The sequence below is a fragment of the Anastrepha obliqua genome, chromosome 4, assembly GCF_027943255.1.
Source record: "Anastrepha obliqua isolate idAnaObli1 chromosome 4, idAnaObli1_1.0, whole genome shotgun sequence".
Taxonomy (NCBI): Eukaryota; Metazoa; Arthropoda; class Insecta; order Diptera; family Tephritidae; genus Anastrepha; species Anastrepha obliqua.
The window spans coordinates 24,050,541-24,067,474 of record NC_072895.1 but is presented as its reverse complement, the minus strand read 5'-3'; the positions used below and the strand labels follow the sequence as shown (position 1 = coordinate 24,067,474).

The 16,934-nt window shown below is 39.3% G+C and overlaps 1 protein-coding gene and 1 pseudogene across 2 annotated transcripts in view; one reads left to right on the top strand and one right to left on the bottom strand.

Annotated features, from left to right (window-relative positions):
• The window catches only part of LOC129243780 (cAMP-dependent protein kinase type II regulatory subunit), a 144,583-nt gene that overhangs the window by 60,745 nt on the left and 66,904 nt on the right, over window positions 1-16,934 (top strand). For both annotated transcript variants that reach the window (XM_054881078.1, XM_054881079.1), the window contains exon 2: window positions 2,362-2,588. In XM_054881078.1, the coding sequence (XP_054737053.1) occupies window positions 2,362-2,588 (227 nt within the window). The remainder of the gene's footprint in view (window positions 1-2,361; window positions 2,589-16,934) is intronic.
• On the bottom strand, window positions 7,230-7,414 carry LOC129246597 (U2 spliceosomal RNA; annotated as a pseudogene).

The following is a 16,934-nucleotide window of genomic DNA, read 5'->3' as shown; positions in this document are numbered from 1 at the left end:
ACCAAAAAAGTTCATCGCTTCTTGAATTGCATACACCTCCGCTTGAAACGCAAATGCATGCATTTGAAGAGCAAAGTGCAGTTTTGTGCCGCTGCATTCCACGTAGACCCCAGAGCCGGAGCCGTGCTGGGTCCTGGAGTCATGAAAATGCGAAAACAGTGTACACCTACTGTAATCTAAAAATCTTCGTCAGAGTCGAGCAGAAGTGAGTGAATATTACCTCAGCCAAGTAATCATCGGTCACGCCTATTTTCTGGAATATTTACATCGCTACCAGCTCACAAACATCCCCTACTGCGCAATAGAGAGCGCAGAGCATGTGACATTTCATTGTATTCGCATCCGGTACGAGGCTTGCTTGCATGAGCAATAGCTTGTAAATTTCAAACTATCGCAAAATTTCCGAAGTACCATTTACTCCAAACACACTGAGGAAGAAATATATACTATCGAAGGCGTAGAGTCTACATGCGTCCACAGGTGAGGAACGTGCACGCAGGTACCTGTTGCCAAACGTGGCTCTACTCTGATATAATATCTTTAGGTCCCGGAAATTTTCGAAACAGAAAAGTTTCACAAACCATGAATGCGACGGCTCCTTTGATCATGTTTCTGACATTGTGATTTAAACGTCCTTGCAAGAAAGAAAAAAAACTGATTTCCATCGACTAACAGAGCATCGCCCATGAGCAACGTTTAGCCGCTCTAACTGCATATTTTAATCTGCATGGACTATCTTTGTAGTTTGTCAAGCAACAAGATAAATGAGTTGCATTGCACGCCGTCCTACACTTCTTACGGAGAGCTGAACTACTACCGTAGTTGAAATGTCTTTTTCCTAATTATTCAACTAGCGACCATACCAAATGGTATCTTAGAGTCTTTCAATTGGTGCACCTGCAAGATTCATTAATAAAGACAAGAGATAAAAAGTTCCAAAGCTAGTTGGGAGTTGTCCGAATGTGCATTTTCCTTAGAGACCTTCAAGTTCCGTAAAATGTCTTCTTCTGATTCATTCACAACCTTGAAATCCAACGGAGAATCTCTCTTGGTAACAAGTGCTACTTTGGACTAAGTAGGCAATTGAGTAGTAAAGTTCTCTCTCGATGAACAAAACTAACACTGTACAAGGCTCTTATTATGTTCGTCCTAGCGTATAGCACAGAAGCGTGGACGATGACAATATCCGTTGAAGCGTTGTTTGGAGTGTTTGAGAGAAATAATATGCGGAAGATTTGTGGATATTTGCGCATTGGTAACGACGAGTATCGTAGGCGATGGAACCTTAAGCTGTATGAGGGGCAACCGCTAAACTTTAAAAACTTCTTCTTCTTTTTGGTCTTTCACCGAGATTCAAACCTACGTTCTCTCTAAATTTCGAATGGTAGTCACGCACCAACCAAATCAATACGAGGGGATTCGGCTTCCGCAACGATACCTCTTAATAACTGGGACAGAATTTCCCTTGTACGGGCTGGGTTATGTAACCGCAACCCAACCACAATTTTCTCCCCGGGTATTCGAATGCGACTAGCATCGCTAAGGGTATCAAAAAGCAAGATCTTGATTTACATGAATTTATGAAGTTAATCAGCTGGAAATGCTTAAAATTCATGGCCTGAACCCAATTTTTATTGACCTAAGTCCCCTGAAAGCTTGCAATATTCTCTTCTCCTTAAGCGAGACAGTGGAGTAGAAAACTTTAGAAAGATAAGAGGAGTACAAAAATTTAGGAGGATAACTTTCAGTATTCCTATTATATTTCTGTTAGAAGTCTAAGGACTTTGCAGTTGTCATCTTGTTCATCCGACAAAAGTATAATGTCCTCCACATCATCTACAGTTGCACCAAAAAGATATGTGCCGTCATCTCTCGCCTCTCCAACGGCAATACAGTTAATATGCTACCCAACCTTGTCAGAGTTGAAAGCCACCTCACCAGCCATTTGATATTTAATCGCCTTGATAGTAGTTCCGGCTTAGTTTATCGAGGGAGAAGTTTTGGATATAACTTATCGATATAAATGGATGGTCAAGACTTGGAAGCTGTAATTGATCATCCAGCTTACGCTTACGAGGGCGGCAATTGTGTGTTCGTTTAGTAAGATCACTGTAACCCACGCTTTCCTACTGGCTGCCCCCAGCGTGACCTCTTTCCGATCGTTAGTAGGCAGTTCAGTGTTGCTCCCCTCAGTCAAGTCTGGAACTTCCGCAGGGTTGGCGTGAAATTCTGTAATCCTGTGTTGATCTGGGTTGATTAGGAATCTTTACTAATGTGTTTATTTCTTCCAATCTTTATACCATTCCATATATACGTTTCATATGCACATTGACGCTCATTTAAATTCTTTTTAATTTTCAGTTACAAATCGGAAAATATGTCGACCGACACCAAACAGCGAATTCAGGTTCCCGAGGCGTTGAGGGAAGTACTCTTGGAATTCTCCATAGCATATCTGCTGGAACAACCCGGCGATGTAGTGGATTATGCAGTACAGTACTTCAATAAATTGCAATCAAATCGCCAGGCAGCAGCAAATTTCTATCGCGCGGAATCGCCAGAGAGCAGTATCATATCACAAGAAGAAGGTAAGTGGAGAATTTACGGAAGCTGAAAGCTAATCATTTAGATTTTTGGTATACTGTGAGCCTTAACACTCAGTTTTATCTAACATAATAATTTCTTTTCAAACCCATTTTTCCTTAACCCTTTAGCGGTGCCATAAACTATAAGATAGAGTAGATGAAAAAGAAAATATTTACTAAGGTTTGACGTATCGTATGACGGAAGGTTTGCAGAAATTTTTCTTTTATTATAGTAATTCGTTACTTCTTGTCGAAAATGTATACTTTAGAGTTTTGGAGCTCATATAAACTTTACTCTCTGAGACCATGTCGCTAATTTCTGTCACTATTTCGCCAAGAGCTAGGGCGATATCCAGCTTTGCCGGCCCATTGGCATCCTAAAAATTTTTTATAATACGAACATCGAACTAAGGTTAGTTTGGTTAGGTTAGCCAGGTTGCTTGTCTAAGACAAGCCACTCAGTGACCCTCAGACCTGTTTTGATACCTGCGTTTGATTTCCATCTTTAATTTAGTTGCTAAAACCAAACTAAGGACGGTTACCTTATTTACAGGCACAGAGCCATTTTGTGCAATTTTGTGCTATTAATTTAGCCAGTTTGCTTGTCTAAGACAAGACATTCGGTGGACCTAAGGCCCATTATGATACCTGCATTTGATTTCCAGGTATTAGTTGCTTAAGCCACTCAGATCTTTTTAAGAAGGTAGATAACTAGTCCCTCCAGTGAGTCATTTTGCAAATTTCCAAAGTCTTCAAAGAAAAAAACGCCAAGATATATGGCGCGGCTTCTTTAAAGTGCAGGACATTCACAGAGGAGGTGTTGCACCGATTAAATTTCGTCTTCATCTCCACAACTCTTGCAGAAGTCATTGTGCGGTACACCTATTCTACTGACTAGGGCGGCAATAGCGCAGTGATTCATTATAACACCTGTGAGGACGCTGGCAGTTGATCTGTTGAAGCCAAGCAGTCGTTTTGTTTTTTAAGATTCAGTTTTGGCCAAAGCACTTTGGAGACCCTGCAGTTAGTAGTCACACCTTCTATTGCTTTTCGCAATTATACTCAAGTCAATCGCTGTGTATAGTTCTTTTAGAGGAATGCTTATGTCCTCTACTAGTCGCTGAAGTTCAAGCTTGGAGCCTTTCCTTGCACACTCAACCGCTCTTTCATTTCCCCCTACTCCAGAATGGCCTGGGACCCAAACATCGAACTTAGTGCACACAAAAGGCATAACATAACTAAGTGTGGGATGCGGCTTGCCATCTTGAGGAACTAAAGGTCACGGAGATGATAAAAAAGACTCCCTTCAACTACTTTCGCCAAACGAATAATACATCTCATATTTTTATTTTATACAAAATTCTATCGGGTTGATGCCTTGAGTTTCACATTCTCGGTTACAGCGGCCAAAGTAGCCCAATTCTCGGTATCATATGTGGCACGGCAGAGTCGGCTTGGTCGTGTCTTGCTTGCACGCTCATGAGCATTACTGTTTCCGGCTACTTGTATATTCTTATAACCACGGACTCAAGTGAGGTAAAGTCGATTCTGCTCGGTTCTGTCAACACTTGTAAAGATCGGTAACCGTGCAGAGCTCAGAGCTCAAATCTGTGGTTTCAGCACTAATGACGTGACGAGTAAAGTAATCTATGCGACTTAAAATCGTTGCAGTTAAATGATTGCTTTAGTCGAAAAGTATTGCATTACGGAACACCTCTGTTCGACTGCCATTAAATGCGAAGATATCTCGGGTTGAGTTCTGTTCCGCAGGTGCCATAACTGGAAAACGCTCCAAACCGGAAAACACTTTATATGTTTATAAGTCGATCGAAAAGAAAAGCCTTGAAACTGTACTGAACATCTTTTTTGGCAGCTCCTTTAGGACACCTTCCTGTTTCACAGTTTCGACGAACTCCATTTTTTGTCTCTTTAATGCAGGTTCTTATCTGTTTTGTTTTTTCAATGCTGGTTCTATCTTAAGAAGCAGATAGAGGATCCACGGCTCAGGAGCTGTTGAATGAATTAGGCGGATAATCTAATCTTGGCGTACAATGCGGAATGAGCTGGCGTATTGTCTTCGTGGAGAGCCCCTAACTTCTCTTTTCACAATTCGCATTTTTTCCATTTTTTTCAATGTGGTTCAGCAAAAAGTTCAAGTTACTATTATAATTCGTATTTGCCATCTATGGTACTCAATTCTAGAAGGAGTAGTGCCAGTATCCCCACTGGTATCCTTTTCGATAATAGTCAAGCGCGAAACCCAATTGAAGCGGCAAACTTATTTGCTGAGTTTTTTTAAATCTAATTTTATTGACGAAGAACTTGATCCTCCGGAGGTCCGACTTTTCCTCTGACTCAGTTTATGCGCTGAAGTTTGGCGCTCTTTGCCTCTCTGCTGAGGATAGATATTAGTAATGCTTTACTTAAATTGAAATCATCCTCTCAAACTAATGCTGATGAACTTTAAGCAGGTTTGATAAAAAATTGTCCAGCTTTGGTCTATCCCTTCAAAATTATTTTCAACAAATCTTTATCGTCGTGATGCTTCATTGATGCATGGAAGTTCTCCTTCATTAGACCCTTCTTTAAGAGGAGCCTATTATAGGCCTATTACAAAGCTGTCGACTATTTCCAAAATTTTTGACCACGCGGTCAATGCAAAACTTAGCTTTGTGGTTAAACCTTGAATTTGCCTTAATCAGCATGGGTTTGTTGCTAACAGATCTAAAGTATCTAATTTGGCTGTTTTTAGTGAATAATGCATTGATTCTTTCTCGGTCGACTGTATTTATAGGGCTGCCCATATTCGACGGACCCATGTGTTTTTTGGGCCCATTCCAATCGACGAAGCTTGTCCGCAGACAACAATCTTTGCGTCAATTGAATCTTATACGAGAATAAATGCAAATCAATGGGGATAATTCGTTGTAAAGTGGTCCGAGCAATGTCCAACTGCTGAGAACGGCGATTTTGGGATGTCCTTGCCGACGCCTTGATCGGTTTTGATTTGGCCTCTTTGGATTAGAAAGAGCATTACCAATCGAAAACCTTTCGTACAAACGTTTAATGGTGTTCTTAGAAGGCGCATTTACTTAATTTTTTATACGCACGTTGAGTTTTCACAATTGACTTCTTTTGTTGAATGTAAATTTCAATAATTTGGGGGCGCTCGCGTGGCGTGTATTGTTCCATGGTAAAAATCAGCTTGGACTGACGCTTCCAACGCGGTATGTCATTAAGCGATCTGACGTTTTTGTCAAAAGATACAGGTTTGCCAGATGAGTCCGTCGAATATTAGCTACCCTGTGCACCGACATTTCGAAAGTCTTCGACAAAGTTTCTCATAGGATCTTAGTTAAAGAAACTAGCTTGTTTTGGGTTTCATTCCGCATTTCTGCTATGGATAAACTCTTATTTGAGCAATAGACATTGTGTTGTAACAATTGATGTTATTTCATCTACCCCCTTTGCTGCCACCTCTGGTGTTCGGCAAGAAAGTATCTTGGGACCGCTTTTATTTGTGTTATTTATTAGTGACATCAAAAGTTGTTTTTCATTTGCTAAATTTTTGGTTAATTCTGATGGCCTTAAGATCTTCACAGCGATCAAGAAGCATATGGATGCCTTTAAACTTCAAGCCGATATGGACCGGCTTTATTTGTGGTGCCAGAATTCACGTCTTTCGCTAAACTTATGCAAGTGCTTTCAAATATCTTACTCGAAAACTTCTAACATTTTGTGCACTAATAAGTGTACCTCGTCTTGTGTCCTGCAGTGTGTTAGCGCTCTTAAGGACTTTGGCGTTATCTTTAATGCCAAATTGTCTTATAATAATTATATATTAATATTATAAATTGTATTACTTCAAAATCTTTTTCGTTGTTGGGCTCCGTCAGACGGAACGCCACTAAGTTCTCTGATCCCTACACTATTAAGTTACTCTATACATCATTTGTTAGGTCTCATTTAGAATATGCTGTTTTTATTTGCAGACCTTGTAGTCAGCAAGCTATCAATAGAATCCACCGTGTGCAAAAAATATTTTTGAAATATGCCTTTTGAATTTTATTGATCCCCATGCCATCATACTCTGCTCGACTTATGCTTATAAGTCTCAAGTCCTTAGAAATTCGTAGGGCTATACTGTATCTGTCTTTTACTCAGGATATTATTACTAGGGTCATTGATTGTCTCTACTTGTTCGAAAGGATTCGATTTAATGCTCCCCAGCGATATCTTAGAAACTTCATAAATAAAAAAAAAAAAAAAGTACCAGTCTAACGGTTAGACTTGATAGAAGTGAAACCTTCCGTAAAACAAACTGAGAGAGAATAAGACGAAAGCAGCATTAGGAGCGCGATAATTATAGGTTCATTATAATTTTGCTATAAAGTTCATATTTTATTTTCTTCATTTTATCATTATTCATCCTCAATGTTTTCAATTTCAACAAATGATACGAGTGGCTTATGATAGATAAAATATGATAAAAATGCTTTGGTTTCGATGTTGTCAAAAAAAATACCCAAACGGACCGAAGAAACAGACTTACAAATTTCTTCCATTTTCGTCTACTTGTATTCATATAAAAATTTATGTCTCTTCCCACCAAAGCTAAATGTACTAGTATATTTCTTCTTGTATTTATTCAAGGCTGAAATCCCGGCGGTACTCAATACCGGGCCAACCCGTGGCAGAGGTGGAGAGCAAGCCCCTAAAACACTCCGCGCATTTCCAAAAATTAGTTTAACATTTGTTGTCTTCCGATGGAGGATCTATCAGATGTTAAGCTGATAACCACACTACCTAGTCAATACATTTTAAATAATAAACCTAATAAAACTTTTGAGAATTACACGCTCACAAAAATTATTTATATCAACATATAATATAACGCTTCGTAACTAAATAACTTTTAGGCCAGCGACGACAGCATGGCGCGGTAGCCGAGCGACTAGCAATGTGAGCTTCCGATCCAAAATCCTTGGTTCGAATCACAAGAAAAAATAAAAGTTATTTTTATTTAGTTCGTCGCTACTTTTATATCAACATATAATATAACGCTTCGTAGCCAAGTTGGTCGCTTTTTCGTTTCACTTTTCCTCAAATCACTCCCAACGATTCTAAAGAAGTTTTCACTTCAAAAATTCGCCTTAACTAAACTTAGATGGGTTATAAAACTGCGTACCGGGAAACATTCTAAAATTTTGGTTAAAAAATGTGAAATGTAAAGGGTGGTTAAGTTTCAAGGCCCGGGGTTGATTTTGAATAAAATAAAATTTTTTTAGCAAATTATTGTCATTTCTCTTTATTATGATAATATTGATATGGCTCAATTACGTATGGAACAAAATATCGGCCAAATGGCCGCCGCAGCCTCGGCGGCACACCCTCATCAGATGGTCCAAATTTTCGATGACGCTGAGGCATATTTGAGGTTCTATGTCGTTAATGTGCCAAATTATCTCATCCTTTAGCTCTTGAACTGTTGCTGGCTTATCGACGTACACCTTTTCTTTCAAATAACCCCAAAGGAAGAAGTCCAACGGTGGTTAAATCAGATGATCTTGGCGGCCAATTGACATCGCCGCGACGTGAGATTATTCGGCCATCAAATTTTTCGCGCAAACGAGCCATTGTTTCGTTAGCTGTGCGACAAGTGGCACCGTCTTGTTAAAACCACATATCGTCCACATCCATATCTTTCAATTCGTGACATAAAAAGTTCGTTATCATCTCACGATAGCAAACACTATTCATTTTGGAAAAAATACTGCCCATGGATGCCGCCGGCTCATAAACCGCACCGAACAGTCACTCTTTGTGGGTGCATTGGTTTTTCGGCAATCACTCTTGGATTATCTTTCACCCAAATGCGGCAATTCTGCTTATTGACGAATCCACTGAGGTGAAAATGTGCCTCATCGCTGAAGATGATTTTCTTCGAATATTGGTAATTCACTGTTGCCATTAGCCTGAATTACTTTAACGCGTTGCTCGATTGTGTCTCTTTCTATGGTTCAAATTGAGTTAGTCTGAAATTGAAAACTGTCAAATGAAATGCAGAAAAAACTTGACGTTTAGGTGTGGTTCACATTCAACATCGGCCCTTGAAATTTAACCACGCTTTATAATGAAATTTTAATGAAATTTGTGAAAAATTTTGTAAAAAGTTTTAAACTTTGTATTATGTAAACTACATTTTTATGCTTATAATTTCTCAATATGGTGTATGTGAGAAGAAATTGTATGGGTATGAGTTATTAGTGGTTAGGGCGAGTATAAGCCACTAGTGAATCTTGTACAAAAAAAGGTACCAAATGTCCCCCGCTTTCATTCCTTTTACGTTAGTGCTAAACTATGATATTTAGGACTAAATTCAACAAATAATATTTCACTCTGCATTCCTTTTGGCGTACATAGTTTCGAACCGGTGCTCGGGGCACTGTCGCATTCTGAAGACAGATGCTCGTGTTGACTGGCATTCTTCTCACTTGTGCAGGTTTTTCTCCAGTAGGTTTTTGTTATTTAATATTTAAGTTTCACACTTAATCCTGGCTTAAATTTCAGGGATGAAACACAGTGCGCACACATTGTGCCATACACACACACGGAAACATATACATCTTCACATATCTACTCCTGTTATTACTTGCATGGCCGGTGTACGTGTCAATTCGCTTGTTGACTTTTGAATATTGCGAATATCATGGCCTTCGCTCGACATTCGACATTGGTATTTCCTTTTGCCTCCATTGGGTTGTTGGTCATAGTTTTGTTCTTTCACATGGACTTATGTACATTAGGGTGCATACAAATACTGGGTAATGTCACCAAAAGAATGAAAATGAGATGAGATTTTTGCTGCTATTTTTGACTATTGTGCGAAAACTGTTTTAGAGAAAATTTGAATAACTATGCCAAAACTTGACTGTCTTAGACTTCTGAGATATTTTTGGTAAGGAATTTTCTTACCCATTCACGTAGAACACCGCCATTCTATTAATTCCGTTGACTAAATTTTTGCACATTTTCGTGCGCACCTTTTAACTTTAAACTCTTACAGTTTAGTTATAATTTTATTTATAAAAATACTCAATTTATTCCCGTGCAAATCGTCAAACTTTTTCCTGATGAGCCACCCTAATGTACATATCTACTACGTAGTGAGGTGTGGTTCACTGCGCGCATATTGACTCTGACAAATGGCAATGGTGATAATGTTTACAGGCAAAATATTTCGGTTTTGCTGCTTGTTCGCTTCGGTTAAACTTAATTAAAATGGGTAGCGGGTGTTTTGATGAATACCAAAAGGGCGATGCGTTATAATTTCTTCTGCACGAAAAGCCAAAGCCTTGTTATGGGGTTTTAACTATTTTTGATGCAAATTTTTAGGCACATACATACATACAAACATACATACATACGTATGTATATGTGATTAAGTACATGTGTATGTGTGTGTGAAGTTTCACGATTACCCACTCACGCTCAAAATGAGGCGAGCACTTTGCGGGCATAAAATACGAATTTCAAGTCAAATTGTTAAATCGATTGTTGATTGTTGGCTATCAATTGAAACTTTTCATATTCATTCATAAAACTTTGGGGCTCTTCATTTACTTATAGCATCAGTGGGGGTCAGATTCAGAGAAATACCCGTTGCAAATTACAGAACAATCACATATTTCCAAATTTTCATTTAGATTTTTGAAGTGAAACTTCTTAGGCGTCGATGGACGAGCGAGAATGGAGAGTAAAATTTCAAGGCCATGCAACGTTTTGGGCATTTTCGTTCCGCGAGAGAGAAAAAAGATATAACGTAGAGGAGAAGGAGAGCTATACCTTCTATATGTCTTAGATACACCTTAGGCTATTTTTCCCGAGTTTTTTCTTGTGGTTGCTAATTTCTACTGAGAAATAACACTGCCTACATTTTGGCGCTTGGTTGATGGTGCAAACTTGTAGGAAATATATTTTTGGTACCTACTTTTTGGTGTTATATTTCCTTGGTGCCTACTGTTTGGGGCGTTTTTTGGTCCCAATCTTTTTGGTGTTTTTTTGGTACCTACTTTTTGGCGCTTATTTCCCTTTTCTGGCTAGTGCTTGTGCGTACTATAAAGTCCTATCCATTCCGGCGTCGGATTTATTGGTATTGCCTTGCTGTAGTTTTGTGCTGTTGCTGCGGTCCTGGAATCGCTGCGTTTATGCGGGTGATAAGCGCTCGGAGTAGTGCGCGTTGTTGCCACGGTTTGCGTCCAGCGTTTACCTACACCGGTCGACGCTTCTCCGTTTTTTATAAATTTTGTCTATTTGTATTCTCAGCAAATATTGTGAATTTACTTAGATATATATTCTTTCTCTCTCTGTCTCTCTCTTATTCTCTCTCGGGTCCTTCCCTCTTTCTTTGTCTGCCTTGAAAGTTTCACTTCTGTTATGTGTACTACGCCACACGCACTTTTTTTTATAAAAATATATTTCATTCTATAACAGAGGCCATAAGAATCCCAGTTTCAAGCCTTGGCAAATGCTAGTGGCTTGCGGATGCTAGTGGCTTAAAATGCTCCACATAAAATTATCCATGTAAAATTTTACTGCATAAACACACACAGTCCGGTTGATTAGAGACAATAATTTTTATGAAATAAAATGGTTATTAAAGCAACCCTGCTAGATCTACTAACGCAGGGTTTCTGTATTTCGCAGCAGGGAGGAAAAACTTAGGACCTTGTGACGTCTACTACAGCTGCTATGTAAAGGAGCGCAAATTCGGTGTCGGACTTCGTCGCCAAGTACTGTCGTTCACTCCGGTGGACGAGCGTCTTGCAATAATCCGCATCAAAGCGCAATTTTTCAACATCTCGCTAATTTGCGCCCACGCTTCGACGGAAGAGAAGGGCGATGCGACTAAAGATTCCTTCTATGACCGCCTGGAACGTTCCTATGAACGCCGCCCCCGCCACGGCATAATAATCGTGCTTGGCGATTTCAACGCCAGAGAGGGAAGGAGGGAATTTTTGGTCCCACGTTCGGAAAATTCAGCCTGCCCAACGAAACAACGGACAGAGACTGATCGACTTCGCCGGGGCCCGAAACATAGTAGTCTGCAGCACCAGATTCCACCATAAGAAGATTCACCAAGCCACCTGGCTGTCTCCTGATCGAAAAGCACGAAACCAAATCGATTATGTTGTGATAGATTGAAGACAAGCTTCCAGTGTTTTAGATGCACGTACTATCAGAGGACCCAACATCGACTTGGATCATTACCTCGTTGCAGCCAAACTGCGCACCCGCCTCTTAACATTATTTTTGTTCAAATAATCGCAAACAAGACGTGATGTGTGAGCTGGTGCATTATCGTGATGCAAGAACCATGACTTGTTGTCCCACAATTCCTTCCTTTTAAGACGAATGTTCTCGCGCAAACGCTTTAAAATGTCTAAACAATATTCAGCGTTAACCGATTTTGCGATTTGTGCGATTTTCAAGCACAATTTCCTTTACTTTTCCGATGTTTTCGTCGTTTACTGATGTTGCAGGACGACGTTCATGAGACAAGTTTTCAACCGATGTACGGCCCTCTTTGAACGATTTGTACCACTGGAAAACACGTGCACGCGATAGAGCAGAGTCCCCATAGGTTGTCTGCAACATTTTTAAGGCGTCTGAAGCCGAAATTTTGTTGGAATAACAAAATTTCAAACAAATTCCTTGTTCAACTTGAATTTCCATCGTTAAATTCGAAGAACACACACGAGCTTGACTTGTTTACAGTAGCACAGAAAACAAACTATGTGACATATCACGTTGAAATTTGTCATGTGATCTTATAATAGTCCTATCAAAAAACAAAAAATGTATTTTTGCCATATGTCATCCGCGGACCGTTTTATTGATAACGTCTCGTTCATATTTGAGCAGAAGGTATATCCCATTTCATTTCATCTCAATCCACTTCACTTTCATTCATTTCATATCAGTTTATTTCACGTAACCTATCTTCGGTTTAATTTATTCTCATTTTATTGAATTAAATTTTATTTTATTTAATTCCAGCTAATTTTATTTCTTCTACCGTCATTTCATTTCATATAATTCCTTTTCATGTTCGTTACTCTCATCCAACAAATTATCATTTCATTTCATATTCCATTCCATTACGTCTCGTTTTAATTTCTATGATCACATTTCGTTTTGTTTCCGTCCGTTTTGTCTCATTAAATCTCTTCATTCCATTTTATTTCAGTCAACCCCCACTTTATCTGATTTTATCTCTATTTTAATTTAATTTAATTTCATTTCATTTCCATTCATTTCAATTCATTTTATCCCATTTTATTCAATCCCATTCTACATCTCCTCATTTTATTTAATTTATCTCATTTCACTTCACTTGCATTACTTTAATATCATTTAATTTAAAATAATTTAATTTCATATTATTTTCTCTCATTTCATTTTATTTTATTTCAACTCATTCGATTTATTAATTTATTTGCATTCCACTTCATTCAATTTCTTAAATTTCAAATTGCATTTTATATCGAAGCTGCTCAAAATTCGAAAACTTGCGCCGCGTCGTTTTCCTCAAATATTTTCGCAGCCATCATCAATTGATTTTGTTATTTTTTCCCTTTGGCAAATTGAAAACATGAAAAAAAAAATGTGTTTACCGGGTCAAGTGGCATTTATTGCGGTGTGGGTTCGTTCAAAATATAGACGTGGCTCATTATGTGTCAAGTTGATTTTGTTTATGTTTTTATTTTTGGTTTTGTTGTTATGTATTTTTAGTACCCTTCATAGTGAATTTATTGCTGCCAATCTTCTCGTTGTTGTTGTTGCTGCTGATGCTGAAGCTGCTGCTGCTGCTGCTATTGTTGTCTTTACGCTCCATCGAACTTGGTCAGAAGCGCTTCACACAATCTTTTGACCCGCTTTGGCCCGACTTTGTCCACTTCACTTTGCTTTACCGCAATTTGTGCTAAGATTAATTTGCCTGATGCAGCGGCGGTCCTATTGTCCGTATAGCTTTTGTTGTTGTTGTCGTTGTTGTTGTTGAAACCTTTATCATAGCTTATTTACTTTGCGAAAGCAGCTGTCAACATTGTGGCCAACAATGTCCCTCTAACGGAGCTGATTGTGCGAACGACTTGACTCATTAAAAAACTATTAATTACTCACTTCACTCTCTGCTCGTCTGCTCCTCTGCTGTTGTGTGTGTGTGGATGCCCAGTGCCAGGTGGTGTAGCTATTTGATTTCAGCAGCTTTATTTTGCATACTTCTTGCAGTTATTGGTTTCCAACGACTTTGGTTCGCATAGTGACTTGTAACATTTTTTCTAACCATATATTAGAAGATACTATTTGACGCTTAAAGCAAAAGATTTTACATAAAGTAAAGATGCATTTTTGTACGTTATCGTACACTGTTCTCATCTGAGAAGGGGCCTCCTAAAATTTCCCTACAAACCCTAGAAATTTAATATTTGAAATTTTTTTTAAATAAAAGTCAAAATTACCTACACGGGTAAAAAATATTGGATTAAAATCTTTCACAAAAGTATGCGCCAAAAAATTTTTTTATAGACTCTTAAGGAAATTAAATTCGAGAGCAAATTAGAAACACTTCAATACACTGAAAAAAAAAATGGCGTTGAGAGACAAAACGGCAGGTGATATCACATCGTACATCTGAGCCTCTTTCATAATTAAATTTTTTTTTGTCCGGACAACTAGCAAGTACAGACACGCAAGCACTCAGACACAATTAAGTCCATTTTACTACACCCGGATTCCCTTTATAATTTTCTTTAAATCTACTCCACCTTCGAAGAAATCTGTGTAGATCTTGTGGTGCCAAAGACCTCAAGTCTGATTCAAACGGAGGCTGGGCAGATGCACAGGAAGTGGTCCGGCGTCTCATCCTTCTCTCCACATGCTGGGCAGAGTGCACTGTCTGAGATGCCAACGTTTTCCATGTGCTTTACCCACAGAATGTGGCCCGTCATCAGTCCAACGACAAGAGGAACTGCGACAGTCGGTCGGACAGGACGGGTAACATCCGTTTTGTCCATCTGCAGCCTCTCTCAGTCTACCAAGCTCGCTTGTGGGTTAGAGTAACCCTTATTTGCTAACCGTGGGTTTGATGGCTGCAGAAGGGAGTGCAGAACGGGCTGCGGGCCAAGGAAGTTGGAAGTTACTTAACCCCGTCTTTTTCTCACTATTTGCTGGAGTTAATCTGTCAACTTGCTATGATATTTCTAAAATTAAACTGTAAGATATTTTTCGTAAATGTGTACTATCTACTAGAAATAAGAGTTATAAAATTCCTTGGTGTACAAAAAAATTTGAAAAGCTTAAGGCTTTGAGGAACAAATTTATTTAGAAATATTAAAACAATCTAATGTCAAGCTTCTTAGGCATAAATATTTGTGCTTTGTCAAAAAACTTCGGTGCTTAAGTAAAGTTAGTTCAAAGGTCTTATGGCCACAGCCGAATATGCAGAGGTTTAAACCCTAACTCGGACTACGTTATTCCTCAAGCAAATTTCAGCAGTGAACCTAAGGTAGTATTAGAACAGAACGGTTGACGAGAGGGGTAACTTTCAAGGCGTCAAATCTTAAACATATACACAGACGATTCCAAAATGGAAGAGGATGTTGAAGTCACTGTATTCCGTTCGGAATTAGGCTATGAACAGTGATACAAATTACCGGACTGCTGCAGTGTGTTCCAAGCTGAGATGCACGAGAAGCCAGAGAAAAGAGTCCTCCGAACCCTCAAATAAAGTTTTACATTGCAGCCAAGCAGCTAGCAAACCAATAGCAGCTGTAATGATAAATTCTAACTACGTGCGACAATGCTGGAACGGAATGGATGAGCTAGGAACTGAGAAACAAACCACCATCTACTGGGTTCCAGGACACAAGCGAATTGAAGGAAACGAGAAAGTGGATATGCTAGACAAAACAGGCGCTAATCTTCCAGTAGCTGCCACGGCCGGTATAATAAGCGCTCGCTGAGTTGACGCGAAGCCCATCTTGCCAAGAGCAGACCGCTGGTGATCAAGGAGATCCCAATGCTCTCCCTTCGCGGGAAAATCACCTCATATATCCATTTTTTGGCCATCTCATCCGCCATCAGGCACCCGAATGAGCCTTATGTCAAAGAATTCGGATGCAATCAAAAACCAGGCATTTCCAAACTGGACCAAAGGCCGTAAGTGCCCGAGTGGGCTTTGCTGTCGTAGTAAATATTTACTTTATTGGCTATTCGTACGCATGTAAGTAGCTAATCAGTTGCTTCTTTGATTGCGACTACCTTTGCTTGAAACACACTGCAGTGGTCTCATCGCAAAATACTCCTCCGCCACCTTTCCTTCCAAGCTCTGTCTCCAAGTCTAACCCCCGTTCACTCTTCCCTTGATGGAATGTGAGTGGAGAATATTCCGTTTGAACTAAGCGAGGATGTACATTGATCCGTCGACAGGGGGAGGAACCCAAAGTTTCTTAGGACTTGAATAGACTTGAACGCATTCAAAAGAAAATTCTTCGTTTTGCATTCAGATCTTTGAACTTCACTAATCCGGTTCCTTTATACAATGCAAAGTGCTCATTACTAAATTTCAAATCGTTATAAAGTAGAAGACGTTACTTTCACTCTGCATTGTTTTCCATATTATAAATGGGTCAGTTGACTCGCCTTCAGTTTCACATACTTCGATAAAATCTTCGGAGCAATGATTTATTCTTCCTAGAGCGGATTAAAAATGTTTATACCTCGAAAGCACCTTTGATTTCAAGTTCTTTGGCTTTTGATTTATCGCTATCAAATATAAGTTCAAATGATCTTTTTCTTGATTAGCGCGATAACCGCTTACGCGATTTTGGCTCGCGAAAATGGCTCGCGCGAAAAAAAATTTAGTTCAAACCACGAAGTCATCGCCGAGACAGATACGTATGTTTTTTGGAGAGTTTGACAATTTTTGAAGTGAAACTTCTTCGGCGCCGATGGACGAGCGAGAATGGAGAATAGAATTTCAAGACCATGCAACGTTTTGGGCATTTTCGTTCCGCAAGAGAGAAAAAAGATATGACGTAGAGGAAATGGAGAGAGAGAGCTTATGCCTTAGGCTATTTTTCCCGAGTTTTTCTTTGTGGTCGCTAATTTATAGTGAGAAATAACACTGCCTACTTTTTGGCGCTTGTTTGTTGGTGCAAACGTGTAGGAAATATATATTGGTGCCTACTGTTTGGGGCGTTTTTTGGTCACAATTTGTTCGGGGTTTTTTTTGGTGCCTACTTTTTGTCCGTAAATGCTATTTTTTAATATAAATGATCGGATGTG